At 35.0% G+C, this 23,860-nt stretch overlaps 1 protein-coding gene across 26 annotated transcripts; it reads right to left on the bottom strand.

The window, feature by feature from the left end:
- Positions 1-173: 173 nt before the first annotated feature.
- Positions 174-23,087, bottom strand: LOC148649424 (uncharacterized). 26 transcript variants are annotated; one of them, XM_088606085.1, is made up of 19 exons: positions 22,908-23,087; positions 21,194-21,226; positions 20,872-20,904; positions 20,570-20,605; positions 20,238-20,270; positions 19,830-19,865; positions 13,875-13,907; positions 13,033-13,065; positions 12,391-12,456; positions 9,433-9,465; positions 7,895-8,023; positions 7,007-7,113; positions 5,805-5,863; positions 4,941-5,101; positions 3,435-3,572; positions 2,369-2,459; positions 1,607-1,913; positions 1,119-1,144; positions 174-1,028 (listed from the first exon to the last, which is right to left on the bottom strand). In XM_088606085.1, exons 1-19 carry the CDS (start codon positions 22,972-22,974, stop codon positions 710-712), a joined length of 1,740 nt encoding a protein of 579 aa, XP_088462211.1. In that variant the 5' UTR covers positions 22,975-23,087; the 3' UTR covers positions 174-709. The 26 variants fall into 26 exon arrangements, with proteins under 26 accessions (XP_088462211.1, XP_088462215.1, XP_088462191.1 ...); XM_088606089.1 differs by having other exon boundaries at positions 174-818; positions 22,908-23,086; XM_088606065.1 differs by having other exon boundaries at positions 174-1,144; positions 20,570-20,602; positions 22,908-23,082.
- Positions 23,088-23,860: the final 773 nt, after the last annotated feature.

Raw genomic sequence — 23,860 nt, 5'->3', positions numbered from 1 at the left:
CTGTAGAAGAAATGACAAATGATAACAGGTGAATGGCCATCTCTTCACAGGGAGTGTTATAACAGATGACAAAATCCCCTAATTTTATTAACACTTTCACTTCTGACCTACTGTAAATAACAAATGTGGAATATATTTATAATTATTGAAATCATTAAAATATAGATGCTGTGAGATAGATATTTTTATTTATATCATTTTATGAAAGTAGTTTAGTATTAACCTCAAACAAACATCTCATTGTGAGAAGCTATTTTTTTACGGACGGTATCGATTATTGCAATAAACTAGATAAGCTAGATCAATAAAATAAATCAGTGGAGCATTTCTTTTCACTTTGCTCTCAGTTGTGCTGTGCTACCATAATAAAATAATACTCTTAGTACAAAGTTGCTGCCCAATCACTACATTTTGCACATACAGAAAACGTTTTTTGTTTTTCTTGTTATCTTGAATTACAGAACACTCACATGGAAACAAGAAAGAGAACAGATTGTAACACTTTACCCAATCATCTTTGAAAAAGCTTATACTTCAGGACTAATTTTTCATCTCAAGGTCTATGGCAGTAGTTTCATATAATGAATTATTCTAGCAGAATCACTCATATTCCATAACATGTTTCAATGAAGAATTCTCTTTTGTGATTCAGTTGAAGAAATCTAATCTTTGATCACAGCTGAGGTTTCCCTCTATGCAGAACAGCTGCTCAGTATCCTCTATGGCCATAACCATTCCCTGCAGCTCTCCTCGTTGATGTCCTGTTGTAGGGGTCACAGTCATTGGCGCTGCTGTTGTAGGGGTCATGGACGTTGGCGCTGCCGTTGAAGGGGTCACGGTCGTTGGCACTGCTGTTGTAGGGGTCACGGTCGTTGGTCCTGCTGTTGAAGGGGTTACGGACGTTGGCACTGCTGTTGTAGGGGTTACGGACGTTGGTCCTGCTGTTGAAGGGGTTACGGACGTTGGCGCTGCCGTTGTAGGGGTTACGGGCGTTGGCACTGCTGTTGTAGGGTTCACAGTCATTGGCGCTGCTGTTGTAGGGGTCACGGTCGTTGGCACTGCTGTTGTAGGGGTCACGGTCGTTGGCACTGCTGTTGTAGGGGTCACGGACGTTGGACCTGCTGTTGTAGGGGTTGCCAGCAGGCTGAAAAGGAAGATATTTTTGTGTGTTAATCAAAAGTAACATCAGCCTGGAAGTGGTGTGCATCTGCTTCAAGGAAAGAAAAGAATAATCTAGACTTTCCCAATTAAAAATGGCATCCAACATGTCCAAAACTGATTTTCCAAAATGTTGGAAAATGAATCCTTAAGAAAATATTTTTGTTTTACAGATTCATTATTCATCCTGCTAGGGTTCACTCTTAAAATTTTAGAACCAGGATCACAAAGAATTAATGAATAATGTGTATTCAGAATAAAAACATAGATCATCCAATTTATGGCTTAAAATATATTAAATGTTTGATTATGTTTTTCATCAGTAGGTACTATTATCCACTCTTTTCCTACCTAAACAGCTCATATCCAAAAAAAGGCCACCAAGCAAACTGCAGAAGAGCCACAAAATAGGGCTAATGTACCGTACAAATTCAAAAACAAAACTTACTTTGTAACCAAAATTCTGAGAGCCACCTGGTTTTGAGGGAACAGATGCCTTTGGAAATGAGTAAACATTCCCAGACAGTATACGTCCCTGATCTTGAGGGAAACTCTGATTTTTTATCTTTCCTGCATAACTGCCATCATTGTCATCATCGTTTTCTTCGTCGTCATGATGGCGGTTGTAAACCGTCTTGGGGAAGGGAGGTGGGCGTTGAGTCATCTGACTGCCATCTTCTGAGTCTCTGTGATTCTTCACAGAGAATGTGGGCATCATGGAGAACGACGCAGGTTTATCATCCTTGAGTTTTTTCCTGAGACAGTAGAAGAAATTTTAACTTTAATTTTCGTTATACATCATTTCATTGAGCACACACAAATAATCAGGATGTTTCAGCAATCCTCTTTACTGTAATTAGTAAAAGAGAACAATCTTATGTTTTCTTAAATCAATGTATAATTATACAAGCAATATAAAATGGGTCTTTTTTTACAGTTTCTATTTAATTTCACCTTGCAAAATATTTAATGTATATGCGGTATTACTTTGTATCATCTTATCCTTCTTAGAATTATTTATTCATAAACATGGACATATTTAACAACAGGAGCATACTGATTTCAGATGGACTGTCTAAGCTAGAAGGATATATCTACTATAGATGAAGAAATTATCTAGCATACTGTATAATAAAACTTATAGTCCTTTTTCCTAACAGAAGCCTTCTGTATAAATGCTAGCATATATAGAATAAAAATATTTTCAAACCTCATTGCCATAACTATAAGTCCTGCAGTCAAACCAATAATAGTAACTCCTGCCACAGTACTGACTCCTATAAGAATATCTCTCATGGTATCTGAAAATAAAGCAAGAGAACAATCTATTAAAATCCCTTTTCAAATGCAACACTACAGTTCTTGTCTCATGGAATGTTTTAAATAAAATACACATAAATTAAACTATGAGCCATTTTGTACTAATAGTTAAGAAGTGGTATTTTGTCAATATTTTAGTATTCAATATTCAATTATTACTGATAAAGGTGAGCACAGAATTACATTTAATTGAGAACAGCTAAGAGATCTAACTGGGCAGCCCAGTTTAGTTTAACATAAATGCATTTTATTGGTACTGTAAGCTATACTGCAACATTGCTGCAAGACTAAGCACTCAAAATGTTTTGGTGCTTATTTTATGTATTAAAATCACTATTACTCAGTATAAATATTTTATTTGTATGAGGTTAGGACGTTCAAAGTTGTGAATGTTTGACGTATTTTGTGCCAGCAAGAATAAAAAAATTCACTATTGGAACATTACTGAAAGTGGATAATTTCACACACAGTAAAACAGTTTACCATATAAATGTTGTATAAGAAACTGACAATTTTAAAGATAAATTGTTATGGCTTTAAACTCCTATTGCAAGGATCCATGCGGTCAGGTAAGGCACACCAGGGCAGCCTCAGATCAAATGCTGTCATCACACATCACACAGTCAACAGCAGGCTCCTGTTCAGCACAAGCCCCTCTGTCATAGCAGCAATGTGTGACAAGACTCAGTCTCGTTGAGTGAAAGGGCTTCATCCTTTAAGTATTTATACTGAATCTCCACAAATAAATATAACAACCTTTCACATCGAACTTCTGGGATATTTAAAATCAGAGCTAACATCAGTATGAGACATAATTAACTGTTTGGGGGTTTATTATGTACAGTAATAACATCCTCATTTGTGCCATTACAAGGCATTACATTACTCCTTTTTTCGCTGGTAAAAATAAACACAGCTGTTAAGACGACAGCTTTTAAGTGGTTAAATCAGCGCACCTTCGAGTTTCACACAGGACACGTCAAGAGGATGATTTTTCTCATAGTCCTCTTTGCACTCACATACTGGGCTGTTGCCTTTTAGGGCACAATTTGAAGATTGTTTGTCACAGCCATAAACGTCGCAGGACGTTACATCTGAGGGAAGAGAAAGGTGACAGTGATAAAGTAAGGTGAGGGTGGTATCTTTTTCATGCAACGTCTTTTATTTATGTACCACCAATCACACTTCTCAGTCTTAAGTGCTATTTTCCACACGATCCAGGAGAAAAACAATTTCATTCGTTGAACTATGGGGCAGTTACACGTATCAGTTTTTATGGTTATTTAATCTCAGTGATGTAAAACTAATACTTCTATTTGTTTGCCATAATATTGATTTATATGTTAGTTTTAACAGCCTCTTCATCTATTGTTTAAAATAGTGCTTCATGTTGATTTGATTAAATATGTGCTATATTCAATATTCAATTATAATATGAAACACTTAATTTTCGCTGCTTACAAATTATGTAAGTGACAAAAATTAGTCTGAGCAAAGTATTGCCAGACATTGAAAATGTTCCAGCTCATTTATGTCTGTTGTTCTTATTTTTCCATTTGCGAAGTATAAAATTAGCAACATTGAGCTGCGAAATGTGTGTTTGTGAGTGTGTAAATCCAAAGGTGATGTTTGCACACAGATTGAGTGCTGCCAGTACCTGAAACTGGCAAAGGTAGCTTCTCAACTGAATGCCCCCACTCTGCCTGACTGCAGGCACTGCAGTCTTCACAATGGAAGACTACGCTCTGGAATGCTGCGTGTCGGTGAATGCTATCACACTTGGCAAAGGTCAAGATTGTCAATACAGGAAAAATACTTTTTGCTCTTGGCAAAGTAACATTTATGCTATTTTGGATTGCATGTTTGTTGTGGTTGATGGTAATGCCACTGCACAGAATAATGTTGGAACTCTTTTGAGTCCTGTGCCATTTTTAGAATTGCAGCAATACCAATATCACTGCAACTCCTTCAGCTGTGAACCTCACAATGCCTCTGCACAAGGCAAGGATCCCTGAAGCCCTTCACTTCAATCCTGTGCTGTAGGTATGCACATAAGTCAGTGTTAAGTACTGCTGAATAACATCACTGCTGTTTGTACAGGTATTTCTGCATTCAGTGTTCACTTAAGTCTGTGCTAGGCCTTCATGTACAGTATATCTGTGTTCAAGCCCAGGGGCAAACTGAATCAATCACATGTAAACAGGGCTGTTCGAAATTAATGCACCCCTGTGAATCCCTACAAAAGTGAATTTAAAACTTTCTTGCCACAAATGATGAAATTTAACCACATCCAAACTTTCCAAATTAAATCTACCTCTATTACTGTAAGTGTAAGTGCTACATTGTATTTTAACAATGTTAGTTTTTGATATATAAAACATTAAATCAATTATGGCTGTAATTTATTATAATATAAACTTAACCCTCAGCATAACAACACATTTAACCATTTGATTACTTACTGCGAAATATAATATTTGTCAATTGTGCTTCCTTAAGGTAATTTATAATTTTTGTGTCCACGACGTCTGGTCCTTTTTCGAATGTTGTTGAAAACATATTTATAAAGTCCACCTCCAGTGCACTTCCACTCCTGGAAATATATGTACTTCCTCCAGTGTGTCTGTAGTTCAAAAAGTTAATATAAAATAATGTTTTATCATATTAGACACTTGTGGTGCCTATGTGGTGAAATTCAACATTCCCATAGAGCCAATATTTGGTATTAATGGATATCATTTGCTACCAAGTCACTGTAGTACAATATACTGTACCATGAAATTGCAGATCTAACCTGCAGTGAAATAATTCACTAATCTATTAGGTGCAATCGAAAATGCCTTTAAACTATATCGTATATTGTATGATCTCGTTAGGAAGTCACATATATTGTATTATTTTACATTTCTATACTTCACAATAAGACATTTAGTTCTATTTTGTGTTGTATTCTAGTTACATAAGTGCAAACCATGTCATTTTTGTTTAAATACAGAAATGTAATTTAAATAAAAATGCCATAAAAAAGTGCAGATTTTATTTGTTCCGTCTTTATACTATCTACAAGTATTTATGACAGATGGTGTGTAGTGTAAATTGTTCGACAGAATCAAAACGATTTTGGTAAAGGCTTTATAGGTTACATTACAGACATTGGCCAATTATTTCATGTGTTCTATATTTAAATGGTATAGCACGTGAGCTCCATGTGTGCGTATACTGTACAGTACACTAATAAATTAACATAAGCACGTGTTTATCGTATTGAAGAATTTACAAGTTCAATATTACTGTATATACAGTACAAAATAACACGAACTGCTCACCTAATGCCTTTCACAATTGTTTCTTTGAAATCCGACTCATCTATAAGCGCCTCTTTATTCTGTAAAAATATTAAAACGTAATTTAAACACAGATTAAAATATGTTCCTTCATTGTGCCGGAAACGCATTTAAAGGTGGAGCAGGAGCCAGCGGAGAGCACGAGCTGCAGCGGCAAGACGTGGACGAAGCGCGTGGCGCGTGGAAAAGACAGCTGCGCTTTGCACAGGACTGTAGAAGAAAACATCTGTGGAAACGTGATACAGTGGAGCCCAGGCACCTCTGTGGCTTACGCAAGATATTGGGAGTTTAGCGTACCCCTTAAGAAAACGGGGGTCAGGCAGAGCTGATCTAAATACAGGAGAGAAAGGGCTCTCAAACTGCAATTTTGTGGTGTGACACTGAGGTAAACGGACAGGGCTGTTTTTATGATCTACAGTATCTATAATTGATCCTATGGAATGGATGACTAGAATTTTCTAATGACCAACTCCATTTCCCTACGGGATTAATAAAGTATGATCTATCTATCTATTTCAACTCAAAACCCACAGGCGGTCATTTCTACATTATTTCAGGTGGGCAGCTGCGTCAGCATGCGTAGGCTGCAAAGGAACAAGTAATAGGTTTATTCCCTGCTGAAAAGAGAAGACAGAAAACACAACGTCTCGGCCGTGGAGCCTTCTTCAGGTGTATTTTTACATTATGCCCTTTTATAAGAATTTGAATAAAATAAACCCCAGGTGGTATCAGGCGGTATGGAAGATTTACTCCATAGCTACAGTATGGTAGCTGATCTACACGTGTCCGTATTATCTGTGATATAGATCACTATTAATCTATCCTGTGATCTGCTCTGTGTTATATAACGATTATACTCATGTCATTTATGGAAAGACAGAAATTAACAAAACAATTGAAAATGGTGTTAAGAAATTTTCATTTACTGATTAGATCACAAAAAAAGGTGTGTTTTTTTGTTAGCCAAGACGACGTAAGGACAAAAGTTATAAAGCTTAACGAATGCGGTTTTTCAGTTTTTCCACTCAATTTATAATTATTTTTATGAATTGCAACTTAGCTCACCCCCATAAGGAAATAATTTTCAGAATATTAAAACGCATAATAAAAACAGAGTTTTGTGTATATCAGCAGTAAGCAAAGCAAAATCTTTAGTAAATAAATTCAAAGGTTAAAATACGTACAATCTGTATCACATAATCATACAGCTGTGTATAATTCTCTGATGTTTTGTCTTCCACATTAACACCAAAGGTAGTGCTAATGTTGAAACCTCCAGGAAAGGATTTTCCTTCAAAACAATGAATGTGCATGTAGATAATTAGTCAATTTTAATGTAATTTATATTAATAATTAATTGATACATTTAATTTCTTAAATAGCTGCTCCAGACCATTATCAAGGTGCTTTACATAAGTTCTACATATAAAGAAAGAATTACAGCAAACAGAAAAAAGAATAATACAAAAAAGTACATAGATTAAATAAAAACAAATAGGTGAATAATTTATGGACAGGAAGAATATTCCAAAGACAAGGGGCTACTTCTGAAAAGTCTTGGTGCCCTATAAAGACATCTACAGTACATAAAAGATGTAGTATGCAGAAACTATCCTTTTTGTATCCATGTGAAATTAAAGAACAAATTGGAGCAAAAAATCTCATTAAAGTTAATCAATTGAACTTGTGTTTCTGGGATGGTCATGAGAAAAAAAACCAATGTTTAAAACAAGGATTCTTCTTCTTACTTTAAAATATGATTTCACAAAGTATTTTTTACTTTTTTTTTAACTTATCACCATGAAGGAAACTTGTATAACAATATCAAGACATTTCATGCTGGAGTGAATTTTTTTGGTCATCAGTCATTAACCATGTTAATTTTGATGCCCGATGCCTCGTGCCTCACATGCCTCAATTTTAATTTTTGATGAACAGAACTCAAGTTATATCGTTTGTTTTAAAGAAATGACATCTGTTTATCTTTTATAACAAGACGCACACAAGGGTAGCGCACCAGTCACTTTCCAGAGTATTATAGTACAGATCTACTTGGTTTTTGGTTTTCTTACCTCCTTCACAATCTGTTTCCAATTCGTTGTAGTAAAATCCAAAACTGCACTGGCAAACATACTTGTCTTTGAGATTCACACACACTGCCAGCTGTGATCCACAGGAGTTTTCTGTACATTGCTTCTTTTCTGTAGTGTGAAAGAGATCAAAGCAAAGTTGAAAAACAAATCATTGTTTAAAACAAAATAAAGTCTGAACTTGTTGTTTCTTATTTTTCGTACAAACCTAGAAAAACTCACATAAGAGTAAGGTATCTTAAATGGGTACATTTTGTAAGTAGTGCTGGTGGGTGAGTAGGTGGCTCTGTTTCCCCTTCTGAACTCTACTGAATATCTTTAAAACTAACTACAGCATTATTGACTTCACTAGGAGTAACAACAACCAAGAAGTAAGTGTACTGAAAGAGAGATAAGATAAGATCACTTTATTTGCCATATACAATTTAGGAACTTGTCTTTTCGAATACCCCAGCTTGCTCTCCATGAGACACACAGATGGGAGAGAGAAGCTGGGGGTCAGAGCGCAGGGTCAGCCATTTATACAGCGCCCCTGGAGCAGCTGGGGTTAAGGGCCTTGCTCAGGGGCCCAACAGAGTAGGATTCCTCTGCCGGCCACGGGATTTGAACCAGCAACCTTTCAGCCACAGTGCCACCGCTCCGTCCAGAAAGGTGGTAAAACCCACTTGGCTGAGGGCCAGAGGACAAGGAGGCTGGGACCCCCCTGCAGAGTGAGAGGTGACCCAGGGGCAGCTGCAGAGGGGGAGATGGGGCGGAGGTGGGATGCAGGGAGGGTGGTATATGCGGGAGAGAAAGGGATCATGTAGAGTATTTATCATGTCTTAGGTGAGGACATGACGTCAGGAGTGATTGCGAATGTCTGACAGCCGAGTCCGATTGAACTTGGCTGTTGTCATCTGTCTCGAACTTTCGTTTTAAATTCCATTCTACCTGATCTCAGAACCCAGGCAAGGTCTGGCCTGAACGGTACTAAAACAGGACTAAGTACTAAAAATTATTTCTCTAATGAAAACCCAGCTGCTGGTGTCATATTAGCAGAAGATGAACAAGGTTCTTCCCTCTGAACCAGAATTATGGACCAGTGCGTGAACTAGTCAGATGATGTTTAATGTAGTCAAGTGCAGAAAGTAACATCCAGGCAGCACAATGTTAATATAAAATGGGTAACACTAAGGTTGAAGATGACAAAGACTTGAGTAATTACAGGTATGTTGACAATATTACATCTTCAAGAGAAGACAATGTGGGGAAGTAATAAAAATGACAAATAACGTACAGTAAATGCCAGAAAATGTGATTACTTAAAAAGGTGCAAGTTATTCTTGCAAAGCAACAGGCAAAGGTTCATTCCATGCTGAAAGGTAAAGGCTGTGAAGCCTTCTTCCGATGTGAGGGGGGAGATAAATTTGATTGATCTATTACTTCGCCTCTCTCCCTCACATCATTTATGACTTAATATTGCACTTTTCAACAGGATTTTTATCTGTAATGGAAATGATTTTTCATATTTGCATATTTACCTGGCTTGGGTGTAGCTGTCACTGTCGGTGAAGCTTGAATTAAAAAGTTAAGAAAAAAGTTAGCTTTTAACAATATGAGCATGCATTGTGATACAGTAGGTCAGGCAGCCAGTCTGCTGGACTGGCCGAAGAATATGAGCAAATGTCTCATTCTCATTAAACAATCAGCCAGTGCATTTCTTACTGTTTGACTGTTTTGCTAACAGCTTTTTCCCATTTACATAAGCCTAGAACAACTGACACGACTGATCCACTCAAAACATTGAGCCTTCGGCCAACAATTAATTGTAGTATGCAATCAATGTACTGTATACATTGCGTCTGCTCAATGTTACCAGCGAGCTGTTGCTCATTAATATAAGTCCAAGTGATTTATATTAATGAGCATGAGCTTGCTGGAAACCGAACTGGATAAATAAAACATTTATTGTCAGACAATGAGGGAAGCAGGATAAGAAAGCATGACATGTTATTTCACAAAAGTCTTATTGCTTTAGTCAGCTGAGCCAAATCATACCGGTGAAGAAAAATGGTAATAGTTATTTCACTTCTTCCAGATGGGACTGTAATCAAACACCATTCAAAAAAGGTCAAATTCAAAATTCATACAGAATCATAATTGCATAAATTCAGAAATAGATGTAAAAAAACTATTAAATTCTAAGCCACTGAGACATAAAAAGTAGGCTTTTCAGAGAATAACATTATATTCACACATGATGTTGTTACCACTTTATCCCTGCTAATTCAACAACAGTAATCTATCTTCAATATCAACTAAGTAAATTCTAGTGCAAGCTTATAATTTTGTTGAATGTTTTTTTACAATAGTGCATCATTACTGTTGCATGAAAAATATTTTCTATATCATAGATGTTACCGAAAGAAAAATTGCATTATAAATACAAATGATGCATTAAAAAAAAACATTATTTCATTGTTTCGTTTGTTTTGTTTCCAGAATGTGGGCTTACTGGTAAAGAACTATTTATTGAACAATGTCTCACTTTTTCAAAATGAAGTGTTTTGTCTACTTCCGAGTGTATTTATACCACCAAGACCAGTGTGCAGCCCCACCTGGATGATGCGACGGCAGCCATAGCGCGCCAGTACACTCCCCACACACCAGCTCTCAGTGGGGAGGAGAACAGAGTAATGAAGCCAATTCATAGCGGGGGATTATTAGTAATGGTGTTACTATTGCTTTTGTGTATGGTATTATTATCCTCTTTATAATCACCTTTTTTTAATTTTGGGGAAAACGATTTAACAACACAACATAAAGTAACTCCCCCTGTATCCATGTGTAGTGATGGTAGGGTCTTAATTTACTGTAACGATTATACTGTAGGTTGGAACAGAAAGTTGTGAGAGTGATTTGACGCCAGTACTCCAGTAGGAGGCGCCAGGGGGCCATCTTCACCCAATGCCCGAGCCACCACAACAAGTTCCTCTCGATCCAGAGGAGCAGAGAGTCTCCTCCAGGATCCCCTAAGACTGCCGGGCTCCTCACCCTCAGGGAGAGTGAGCCCAGCAGCCCCACAAAGAAACCTCATTGCTGCCAGTTGAACAGCTTTTCAGGGAAGCTCAAATTTGCTCTTACAGGCCTACAATAGTGTCATTGCAGTATCTAATTTAGCTTGAGCTAAATTGCAGAATTCACAAATTTTCAATTGCAAAACAACAGAACTACTCAGAGGTTTAAAATAAAGTGCATTAGCTGATTTGAATATCCAGAACAAAAATGTTATTTTTCATCCCCACAAATCTTTACGTTGTATTTGTGATATTATTTTTATATATAAACTGTGAGATGGAACAACTGTCACTTCATATTCGAACTAAAACCTACTGCAAAAACAAAAGAAGAGACTGATTCAGACTTAAAAAAAAATAAACTCAAAAATAAAGTGACATTTAATTGATACATGGAATTCTCCTCTTTTTTCTGATTGTACAAAAGCAATAACGTCTAGATTACAGCAACGATCGTAATAATACACAAAAAAATAAAATGCAGGACTTCATGGAAACCTCTAGTCTTGAAGAACAGAATTTATATACAGATGCAGCCATTCAAAATGGGTGGGGTATTTCGCGGCATACCCCGGTGGGCGTGTCGCGGTATGACGCGGTATCACGCGGTCAATCGCGTCATTTGACGTCATGCCGGAAACTATCCGGCGTCACCTTGTAAAACCGCCAGGGTGAGCTTAACCTCTCATGTACAGCATTTGAGCTTTTAATTTTGAACTGTGTATTACAGCATGTTAATCATCAGTCATTAAAATGTTGGTATATTTTATGAAAGCAAGATTGCTCAGTTGGACAAAAGTACACAACCTACCTTTATCAGAAATATTTATGCATCAAAGCCTTTACCGAAGATATTACTAATAGTATTAATAATGAATGACTTTGGACAAGCTGTATACTCAAAGTATAATTTCTTTAGCACATTTGTACAAGCACTTGGAATCTGTCCTAGCCATACTTTGTCAGGCATTTTGTTTTACTTCAACGGGCATAAAAACTCCCTTGCTTTTAACAGGGCGTTTCATAATTTCTAACTACGAAAATGATTTAAAATGCGACACTTATCATTCAACTAGAGCTCAAAATATCACAAGGATCCGCAAGAGCACAGCAAAGACTGTATTAAAAGATACTTGTATGAGATACATGAGTATCCAAGCTTTTTTATCAACGCTTTCTTTTCCGTATACCAGATTTTATGGAACCACTTCAGAAGGGTGTCAGCCAGTCAGATTCCAGGAATCGGTACTTTAAAGGAAAAATACACACCGGTATTCCATTTCTCCCTAACGATCTTAAGCATCGAAGTATTTAACTAGCATGTGAAATAGCGTGTGAAAAAGTGGTAGTTTTAAGCTTTTCTGCTAATATAATATGGAATCGCGTATCTAAAGAATGTATTGTTTTAATTGGTTGATTTACCTGTTATTGCTGGAGTGGAAGACGTTGAGCTGCTTGTTGCTGGAGTGGAAGATGCTTGAGGATCTGCTGCAGTAACAAGATAGAAATGGAAGACAACAATGTTAGATTTCCAGGAATTCACAATCTTGATGTTAAAACAGCAACAATTGATTCCTATAGTAAAATGTCTGGATTTTTTTTCTTCACTTTGACGTTATAGAGTACTTTGTGTTGACGAGTGGCAAAAAGTCTCAGTCAAATACATTATTTCACAATAATATGTGAAAAAGTCCAAGGGGGGTGAATACTTTTTATAGGTACTGTAACATACAAGTAGAAAAAAACTTACAGCAGTACTTTCATCAGAAGCATCTAATAAAAATAAGTTTTACTGTTCTGAGGCTTTATAAAACACCTTCAAACCCTGATGAAGAAAACTAGTTCAGTGTCCTGAAGAACTGTATGTCTCTTGACCAGATGTGACAGAAGCGATTTTCCTACATCTGATGTAGCTTAATTCCAATTGTACGACAGAAACAAAATCTTGAGCAACCAATAACAGGAATAATACACTGTGATAAAAATATACTGAGGTATTTACTGCAGTAGAAACCTCTAGTGCAGAAAAAAGGAGGAATTGAATCTTTATATTTGACGATTTACCTGTTGCTGTTGGAGATGAAGATGTGGTAGAACCTGTTGCAATTTCAGTAACAGGATAAAATCAGTTAAACAGAAGAGAAAAATGCTTGTTCTTCCAGGAATATCACATTCTGATGTTCAAACAAATCCTATTTTGCATCACACTGCAAAGCAGTGTTGAAAGAAAATGCACGTCTTCCATCATAATCAGTTATTGACTAGATAAAAGATACAATTTTACTTTCGGTTCCCAATCTTGCATTATATATTTTTTAATAATGTTCTATATGACTTTGCTACTATTCAATATCTCATACATACATTTACTACATACTGTGTACATAGAAACTGCAGAACCAAATCTGTAGCTGTTTTTTTCATTAAAAGCATCACATAAAAATACTGTTTACTATTAGGTGGTTTATAAAAAAACACCAAAAAGAGATTTAGAAAACCTCCTCATGTCCTGAAGTACTGTACTGTATGTCTCTTGACCACATGTGACAGAAGTGATTTTCCTACAACAGTGTAACTGTCTGATGTAGCTTAATCTGAACTGCCTGGATCAACTGAATACCTGGAACAAAAATCTTATTTTTCATTTTGATAACTCTTTACCTTGTTTTTATAATCTAATATTATTTTATTAATATAAACACCAGGGTGGAACAACTATCACTTTATATTCAGAAGAAGAAAATGCACATAAAGAGATGCATCCAGAGGTTCAAAAGAAACCCATACTGAATACTGTATACATTTACACCTGCACCAATACTCTCCTTTCCAATTGTACGAAACAAACAAAATCTTCTCTAGTTTAGAAAAAAGGAGGAATTGAATCTTTATATTTGACGATTTACCTGTTGCTGTTGGAGATGAAGATGTGGTAGAACCTGATGCAATTTCAGTAACAGGATAAAATCAGTTAAACAGAAGAGAAAAGTGCTTGTTCTTCCAGGAATATCACATTCTGATGTTCAAACAAATCCTATTTTCTTTCACACTGCAAAGCAGTGTTGAAAGAAAATGCACATCATCCATCATAATCAGTTATTGACTAGATAAAAGATACAATTTTACTTTCGGTTCCCAATCTTGCGTTATATATTTTTTAATAATGTTCTATATGACTTTGCTACTATTCAATATCTCATACATACATTTACTACATACTGTGGACATAGAAACTGCAGAACAAAATCTGTAGCTGTTTTTTTCATCAAAAGCATCACATAAAAATACTGTTTACTATTAGGTGGTTTATAAAAAAACACCAAAAAGAGATTTAGAAAACCTCCTCATGTCCTGAAGTACTGTACTGTATGTCTCTTGACCACATGTGACAGAAGTGATTTTCCTACAACAGTGTAACTGTCTGATGTAGCTTAATCTGAACTGCCTGGATCAACTGAATACCTGGAACAAAAATCTTATTTTTCATTTTGATAACTCTTTACCTTGTTTTTATAATCTCATATTATTTTATTAATATAAACACCAGGGTGGAACAACTACCACTTTATATTCAGAAGAAGAAAATGCACATAAAGAGATGCATCCAGAGGTTCAAAAGAAACCCACATACTGAATACTGTATGTCTTTACATTTACACCTGCACCAATACTCTCCTTTCCAATTCTACGAAACAAACAAAATCTTCTCTAGTTTAGAAAAAAGGAGAAATTGATTCTTTATATTTGACGATTTACCTGTTGCTGTTGGAGATGAAGATGTGGTTGAACCTGATGCAATTTCAGTAACAGGATAAAATCAGTTAAACAGAAGAGAAAAGTGCTTGTTCTTCCAGGAATATCACATTCTGATGTTCAAACAAATCCTATTTTCTATCACACTGCAAAGCAGTGTTGAAAGAAAATACACATCATCCATCATATTCAGTTATTGACTAGATAAAAGATACAATTTTACTTTCGTTTCCCAATCTTGCGTTATATATTTTTTAATAATGTTCTATATGACTTTGCTACTATTCAATATCTCATACATACATTTACTACATACTGTGTACATAGAAACTGCAGAACAAAATCTGTAGCTGTTTTATTCATCAAAAGCATCACATAAAAATACTGTTTACTATTAGGTGGTTTATAAAAAAACACCAAAAAGAGATTTAGAAAACCTCCTCAGTGTCCTGAAGTACTGTACTGTATGTCTCTTGACCACATGTGACAGAAGTGATTTTCCTACAACAGTGTAACTGACTGATGTAGCTTAACCTGAACTGCCTGGATCAACTGAATACCTGGAACAAAAATCTTATTTTTCATTTTGATAACTCTTTACCTTGTTTTTATAATCTCATATTATTTTATTAATATAAACACCAGGGTGGAACAACTATCACTTTATATTCAGAAGAAGAAAATGCACATAAAGAGATGCATCCAGAGGTTCAAAAGAAACCCACATACTGAATACTGTATGTCTTTACATTTACACCTGCACCAATACTCTCCTTTCCAATTCTACGAAACAAACAAAATCTTCTCTAGTTTAGAAAAAAGGAGAAATTGATTCTTTATATTTGACGATTTACCTGTTGCTGTTGGAGATGAAGATGTGGTTGAACCTGATGCAATTTCAGTAACAGGATAAAATCAGTTAAACAGAAGAGAAAAGTGCTTGTTCTTCCAGGAATATCACATTCTGATGTTCAAACAAATCCTATTTTCTATCACACTGCAAAGCAGTGTTGAAAGAAAATACACATCATCCATCATATTCAGTTATTGACTAGATAAAAGATACAATTTTACTTTCGTTTCCCAATCTTGCGTTATATATTTTTTAATAATGTTCTATATGACTTTGCTACTATTCAATATCTCATACATACATTTACTACATACTGTGTACATAGAAACTGCAGAACAAAATCTGTAGCTGTTTTATTCATCAAAAGCATCACATAAAAATACTGTTTACTATTAGGTGGTTTATAAAAAAACACCAAAAAGAGATTTAGAAAACCTCCTCAGTGTCCTGAAGTACTGTACTGTATGTCTCTTGACCACATGTGACAGAAATGATTTTCCTACAACAGTGTAACTGACTGATGTAGCTTAACCTGAACTGCCTGGATCAACTGAATACCTGGAACAAAAATCTTATTTTTCATTTTGATAACTCTTTACCTTGTTTTTATAATCTAATATTATTTTATTAATATAAACACCAGGGTGGAACAACTATCACTTTATATTCAGAAGAAGAAAATGCACATAAAGAGATGCATCCAGAGGTTCAAAAGAAACCCACATACTGAATACTGTATGTCTTTACATTTACACCTGCACCAATACTCTCCTTTCCAATTCTACGAAACAAACAAAATCTTCTCTAGTTTAGAAAAAAAGGGAGAAATTGATTCTTTATATTTGACGATTTACCTGTTGCTGTTGGAGATGAAGATGTGGTTGAACCTGATGCAATTTCAGTAACAGGATAAAATCAGTTAAACAGAAGAGAAAAGTGCTTGTTCTTCCAGGAATATCACATTCTGATGTTCAAACAAATCCTATTTTCTATCACACTGCAAAGCAGTGTTGAAAGAAAATGCACATCATCCATCATAATCAGTTATTGACTAGATAAAAGATACAATTTTACTTTCGGTTCCCAATCTTGCGTTATATATTTTTTAATAATGTTCTATATGACTTTGCTACTATTCAATATCTCATACATACATTTACTACATACTGTGTACATAGAAACTGCAGAACAAAATCTGTAGCTGTTTTTTTCATCAAAAGCATCACATAAAAATACTGTTTACTATTAGGTGGTTTATAAAAAAACACCAAAAAGAGATTTAGAAAACCTCCTCAGTGTCCTGAAGTACTGTACTGTATGTCTCTTGACCACATGTGACAGAAGTGATTTTCCTACAACAGTGTAACTGTCTGATGTAGCTTAATCTGAACTGCCTGGATCAACTGAATACCTGGAACAAAAATCTTATTTTTCATTTTGATAACTCTTTACCTTGTTTTTATAATCTCATATTATTTTATTAATATAAACACCAGGGTGGAACAACTATCACTTTATATTCAGAAGAAGAAAATGCACATAAAGAGATGCATCCAGAGGTTCAAAAGAAACCCACATACTGAATACTGTATGTCTTTACATTTACACCTGCACCAATACTCTCCTTTCCAATTCTACGAAACAAACAAAATCTTCTCTAGTTTAGAAAAAAGGAGAAATTGATTCTTTATATTTGACGATTTACCTGTTGCTGTTGGAGATGAAGATGTGGTTGAACCTGATGCAATTTCAGTAACAGGATAAAATCAGTTAAACAGAAGAGAAAAGTGCTTGTTCTTCCAGGAATATCACATTCTGATGTTCAAACAAATCCTATTTTCTATCACACTGCAAAGCAGTGTTGAAAGAAAATACACATCATCCATCATATTCAGTTATTGACTAGATAAAAGATACAATTTTACTTTCGTTTCCCAATCTTGCGTTATATATTTTTTAATAATGTTCTATATGACTTTGCTACTATTCAATATCTCATACATACATTTACTACATACTGTGTACATAGAAACTGCAGAACAAAATCTGTAGCTGTTTTATTCATCAAAAGCATCACATAAAAATACTGTTTACTATTAGGTGGTTTATAAAAAAACACCAAAAAGAGATTTAGAAAACCTCCTCAGTGTCCTGAAGTACTGTACTGTATGTCTCTTGACCACATGTGACAGAAGTGATTTTCCTACAACAGTGTAACTGACTGATGTAGCTTAACCTGAACTGCCTGGATCAACTGAATACCTGGAACAAAAATCTTATTTTTCATTTTGATAACTCTTTACCTTGTTTTTATAATCTCATATTATTTTATTAATATAAACACCAGGGTGGAACAACTATCACTTTATATTCAGAAGAAGAAAATGCACATAAAGAGATGCATCCAGAGGTTCAAAAGAAACCCACATACTGAATACTGTATGTCTTTACATTTACACCTGCACCAATACTCTCCTTTCCAATTCTACGAAACAAACAAAATCTTCTCTAGTTTAGAAAAAAGGAGAAATTGATTCTTTATATTTGACGATTTACCTGTTGCTGTTGGAGATGAAGATGTGGTTGAACCTGATGCAATTTCAGTAACAGGATAAAATCAGTTAAACAGAAGAGAAAAGTGCTTGTTCTTCCAGGAATATCACATTCTGATGTTCAAACAAATCCTATTTTCTATCACACTGCAAAGCAGTGTTGAAAGAAAATACACATCATCCATCATATTCAGTTATTGACTAGATAAAAGATACAATTTTACTTTCGTTTCCCAATCTTGCGTTATATATTTTTTAATAATGTTCTATATGACTTTGCTACTATTCAATATCTCATACATACATTTACTACATACTGTGTACATAGAAACTGCAGAACAAAATCTGTAGCTGTTTTATTCATCAAAAGCATCACATAAAAATACTGTTTACTATTAGGTGGTTTATAAAAAAACACCAAAAAGAGATTTAGAAAACCTCCTCAGTGTCCTGAAGTACTGTACTGTATGTCTCTTGACCACATGTGACAGAAATGATTTTCCTACAACAGTGTAACTGACTGATGTAGCTTAACCTGAACTGCCTGGATCAACTGAATACCTGGAACAAAAATCTTATTTTTCATTTTGATAACTCTTTACCTTGTTTTTATAATCTAATATTATTTTATTAATATAAACACCAGGGTGGAACAACTATCACTTTATATTCAGAAGAAGAAAATGCACATAAAGAGATGCATCCAGAGGTTCAAAAGAAACCCACATACTGAATACTGTATGTCTTTACATTTACACCTGCACCAATACTCTCCTTTCCAATTCTACGAAACAAACAAAATCTTCTCTAGTTTAGAAAAAAAGGGAGAAATTGATTCTTTATATTTGACGATTTACCTGTTGCTGTTGGAGATGAAGATGTGGTTGAACCTGATGCAATTTCAGTAACAGGATAAAATCAGTTAAACAGAAGAGAAAAGTGCTTGTTCTTCCAGGAATATCACATTCTGATGTTCAAACAAATCCTATTTTCTATCACACTGCAAAGCAGTGTTGAAAGAAAATGCACATCATCCATCATAATCAGTTATTGACTAGATAAAAGATACAATTTTACTTTCGGTTCCCAATCTTGCGTTATATATTTTTTAATAATGTTCTATATGACTTTGCTACTATTCAATATCTCATACATACATTTACTACATACTGTGTACATAGAAACTGCAGAACAAAATCTGTAGCTGTTTTATTCATCAAAAGCATCACATAAAAATACTGTTTACTATTAGGTGGTTTATAAAAAAACACCAAAAAGAGATTTAGAAAACCTCCTCAGTGTCCTGAAGTACTGTACTGTATGTCTCTTGACCACATGTGACAGAAGTGATTTTCCTACAACAGTGTAACTGTCTGATGTAGCTTAATCTGAACTGCCTGGATCAACTGAATACCTGGAACAAAAATCTTATTTTTCATTTTGATAACTCTTTACCTTGTTTTTATAATCTCATATTATTTTATTAATATAAACACCAGGGTGGAACAACTATCACTTTATATTCAGAAGAAGAAAATGCACATAAAGAGATGCATCCAGAGGTTCAAAAGAAACCCACATACTGAATACTGTATGTCTTTACATTTACACCTGCACCAATACTCTCCTTTCCAATTGTACGAAACAAACAAAATTTAGTTTAGAAAAAAGGAGAAATTGATTCTTTATATTTGACGATTTACCTGTTGCTGTTGGAGATGAAGATGTGGTAGAACCTGCTGCAATTTCAGTAATAGGATAAAATCAGTTAAACAGAAGAGAAGAGAAAAACACCAAAAAGAGATTTAGAAAACCTTCTCAGTGTTCTGAAGTACTGTATGTCTCTTGACCAGATGTGACAGAAGTGATTTTCCTACTGCAGTGTAACTGTCTGATGTACTGTAGCTTAATCTGAACTGCCTGCATGATCCAATCTGAAATCCTGGAAGAAAAATGTTGTTTTGTGGAGGTGGAACAACTATCATTTTGAATATCAAAGAAAATAAAATGCAAAAGAAGAGACTTATTCAAAAGTTTGAAAGACATGGGATTTAGTGGAAACATTTATTTTGAAAAACAGAGGAATTGATTCTTTACAGTTGTCGGTTTACCTGTTGCTGTTATAGTTGAAGATCTTGTAGAACCTGTTGCAGTTTCATTAACAGGATTAAAGTAATTAAACAAAAGAGAAAAATTTCCAGGAAAAATGCACATAAAGAGATGTATCCAGAAGTTCAAAGGAAACCCACATACTGGATACTATGCCTTTACATTAATACCTGCACCAATACTCTCCTTTCCAATTATATAACAGAAACATAATCGTGAGCAATCAATAACAGGAATAATAAACTGTGATAAAAATACATTGAGGTATTTACTGTAGTAGAAACCTCTAGTTTAGAAAAAGGGAGAAATTGATTCTTTATATTTGACGATTTACCTGTTGCTGTTGGAGATGAAGATGTGGTAGAATCTGCTGAAATTTCAGTAACAGGATAAAATCAGTTAAACAGAAGAGAAAAGTGCTTGTTCTTCCAGGAATATCACATTCTGATGTTCAAACAAATCCTATTTTCTATCACACTGCAAAGCAGTGTTGAAAGAAAATGCACATCATCCATCATAATCAGTTATTGACTATATAAAAGATACAATTTTACTTTCAGTTCCCAATGTAGAATTTAGTGAAAACCTCTAGTTTTGAATAACAGAGGAATTGATTCTTAACAGTTGTTGGTTTACCTGTTGCTGCTATAGTTGAAGATCTTGTAGAACCTGTTGCAGTTTCATTAACAGGATTAACATAATTACACAAAAGAGAAAAATGTTAGTTTTTCCAGGAATATCACATTTGTGATGTTCAAATTCTATTTTGCATTGCACTGCAAAGCATTATGGAACACAAATGCACATACTCCACTACAATCAATTATTGAATAAATTAAAGATACAGTTTTACTTTAATTTCCCAATCTTCCATAATGATTTTTAAATGTTCTCTGTTACATATTCCCATCTAGCTATGATAAAGAGAGGAATTGATCATTTACATTCTCTGATTTACCTGGTATCGTTGTAGCTGGAGGTGCTGTACCATCTATCGCAATTTTGTTAACAGGATTAAAAAAAAATGAAACAGAAATATGTTAGGTCTTTCAGAAGTATCACATTTGGATGTTCAGACTAACTCTGTGTTGCATCTTAAGAAAATCAAACTACAATGATGTGGAACAATCTCCCACTATTATTTTCATACCAATGGTGTGTACTACTTTAAAATCTGAACAAGTTGCTCACTGTAACTTTAACCTTATGAGTATAACTGCTCATAACAATTAGCAGGAGTGCTTCACTTTACTGCTTCGGTTCAGAAACACACTGGTAAAATAGGCTAATTGGTGCCTGGGGAAAATGTCCACAGCTGTGAGCGTGCACATGCCTGTCTCTGTGTTTCTGCCTTACGATGGACTTGCTTCCCTTCCAGAGTGTCTCCCTCCCCGCACCCGCAGCTTGAAAACAGCAGCTAGAAATGGGTGGGCGGTGTGGCAAAAGGCAGGGGCTGATTCTTAATATGATCACCTTCCTTACAGCCTAGCTCCACAGTTGTCCTCAGGTGGCTAAACGCTGACTACAACCTACAGAGGGATGTACACTATTTATAGACGCAAATGTGTCTGACATTTAGGACCTTGCTGACCTCTGGAGTCAGCATTACAGTATGTGAAAACAGCCCACAGTTCCACATGGGTGCTCTAGAGCTCCACTGGAACAAAAATCAACAGATACGTCAAGATAAGGCCAAGGAAATGAAATGTTCCCTTGCTGACTATGATGTTAATTTATGAATCATTTTTCTTTCTTGCATGTGTAATCATTTGATAATAGTCTTATTTTCAAAAATGAATAAATAGACACAGCCTTACTTTCTGTATATGTGTACTAAATAGACAGATTCTATCACTTATTTGCAGTACTGTATGTCTTATAATGGGGCAGTTAGACATGACAGAATTCTCTTTCTTTGCTGTTTTCCTCAATTTTGTAACTGCATCTGCACGAGCGTGAGTCGGCTATTGTTGAAATAAGCCAATACAAAGTTTAACGAAGTTTGTAAAAACCTGAAATTCTTCAGTGCACGTCTTTCGAACCCCATTCATTTTCATACTCCAGGTTAAATATTTGTTTAACTGATAAAATAAAGTTTCTCCTGGAATCAGATCCTTTTCCAAATGGAAAAGATCTAAGTTTACTGTAAATACAGTAGTGTGTTTGTTCTCTGGGAGAACAAAAACTATACAGATATTTCTCAAGTTAAGCTACAATGTAGTAAAATAAAATGTTAAAAATGGGGAACTTATGAACAGGAACATGATATTGATCTCTGTGATGCCTCAGTAATTCTGTTCATTTCTGAATTGTCATATTTGCTACATTTTTTCCATGTTAATGCTTTCTTCCCTCTTTAAAATGTTACAATTTCATTTTTAATTAAAAAGTGTGGATGAACTAGTCAATCCTTCAGATTTTCCTTTCAAATAAGTGATTTTCTTAAAAAAGTGTTTCTATATATCCATAGAAAAGAAAAGGCTGTCCAACATCTCAGCTTTTGCTTTGTGTTCATATTAGAGCAGTATGAACTTACAAGCAGGTATAACCAACTAACCACTAATCATATGAGCCTATCTTGAGGTTTCTGATCAACTTGCTTTGATACCGAAATAGCAAAATCTGAAACAATTAATGGTAAATGAAAACATTTATATAAATTTCATACTCACTTTTTGAATGTGTGTACACAAGGCACACACAGGTGCTAGCCAATATAAACCACGTTTTCCAATCCATTTTACTAAGATGTCCTTCTTTTCAAACAAACAATATGAATAGCAGAAACAGTGGACAGTGAAACAGTTTCCCTGCACCTTTTAACTGCTGTTGTAAATTTGGTTAATTATAAATGAACTAGCCTGGATCCAAGAACAGAGCATTTATGGCCTGCATTTATTTGTTTTTATTCTTGCTCAGGACATTTTTATCCTGTGACAGACTGAGGATAGAGTCACAAATACGTCATGTACTGTAGATAAAAAAGGATTCTTGTTGAGGTAAAACAAGAAATTACAATATATTTCCAGTACTTTTGTTTGAACAGAAAAGTTTTCTAAAAATAAAACCTGGTGTAAATCATTATTTCTTGAACCTAACATTCCAAATAGCAAACCTGACACTAGAAGCGATCATAGTGGTTATCAAAAGTATTCACCCCTTTTGCATTTTGCACATTTTATGGTGCTACAATATGGAATCATAATATATTGGGATTTTTTGCCATAGACACAAAACGTTCAATAATGCCAACATGAAACAAAATTCTATAGATCTTCCTAAAGTAATTCTAAATACAAAACATACAATAACTGATTGAATAACATTTCCCCTTTCCTATGACAAACCTACTGTAAATAGGCTCTGCTGACACAAATTGTCTTCAGAAGTCAGATAATTAGTTGAATGGAGTCCACCTTGGTGCAATTAAAGTACTTCACATGAATTCAGCATAAATACACCCCTCTCTGGGGGGTCCCACAGTTGATAAGTACAACTCCCAACAAAACTACATCATGAAGACAAAGGAATATTTAAAGAAAATCACCAATGGTTTCCAGACCAGTCCTGGTCACCTCTGTGTCTGCTTGTGTTTGTACTAGTTGAGTTCTAATTCATGACTTTA

This window comes from Lepisosteus platostomus, chromosome 14, assembly GCF_059453375.1.
Source record: "Lepisosteus platostomus isolate fLepPlt1 chromosome 14, fLepPlt1.hap1, whole genome shotgun sequence".
Taxonomy (NCBI): domain Eukaryota; kingdom Metazoa; phylum Chordata; class Actinopteri; order Semionotiformes; family Lepisosteidae; genus Lepisosteus; species Lepisosteus platostomus.
This window is presented reverse-complemented; position numbering and strand designations above follow the sequence as displayed.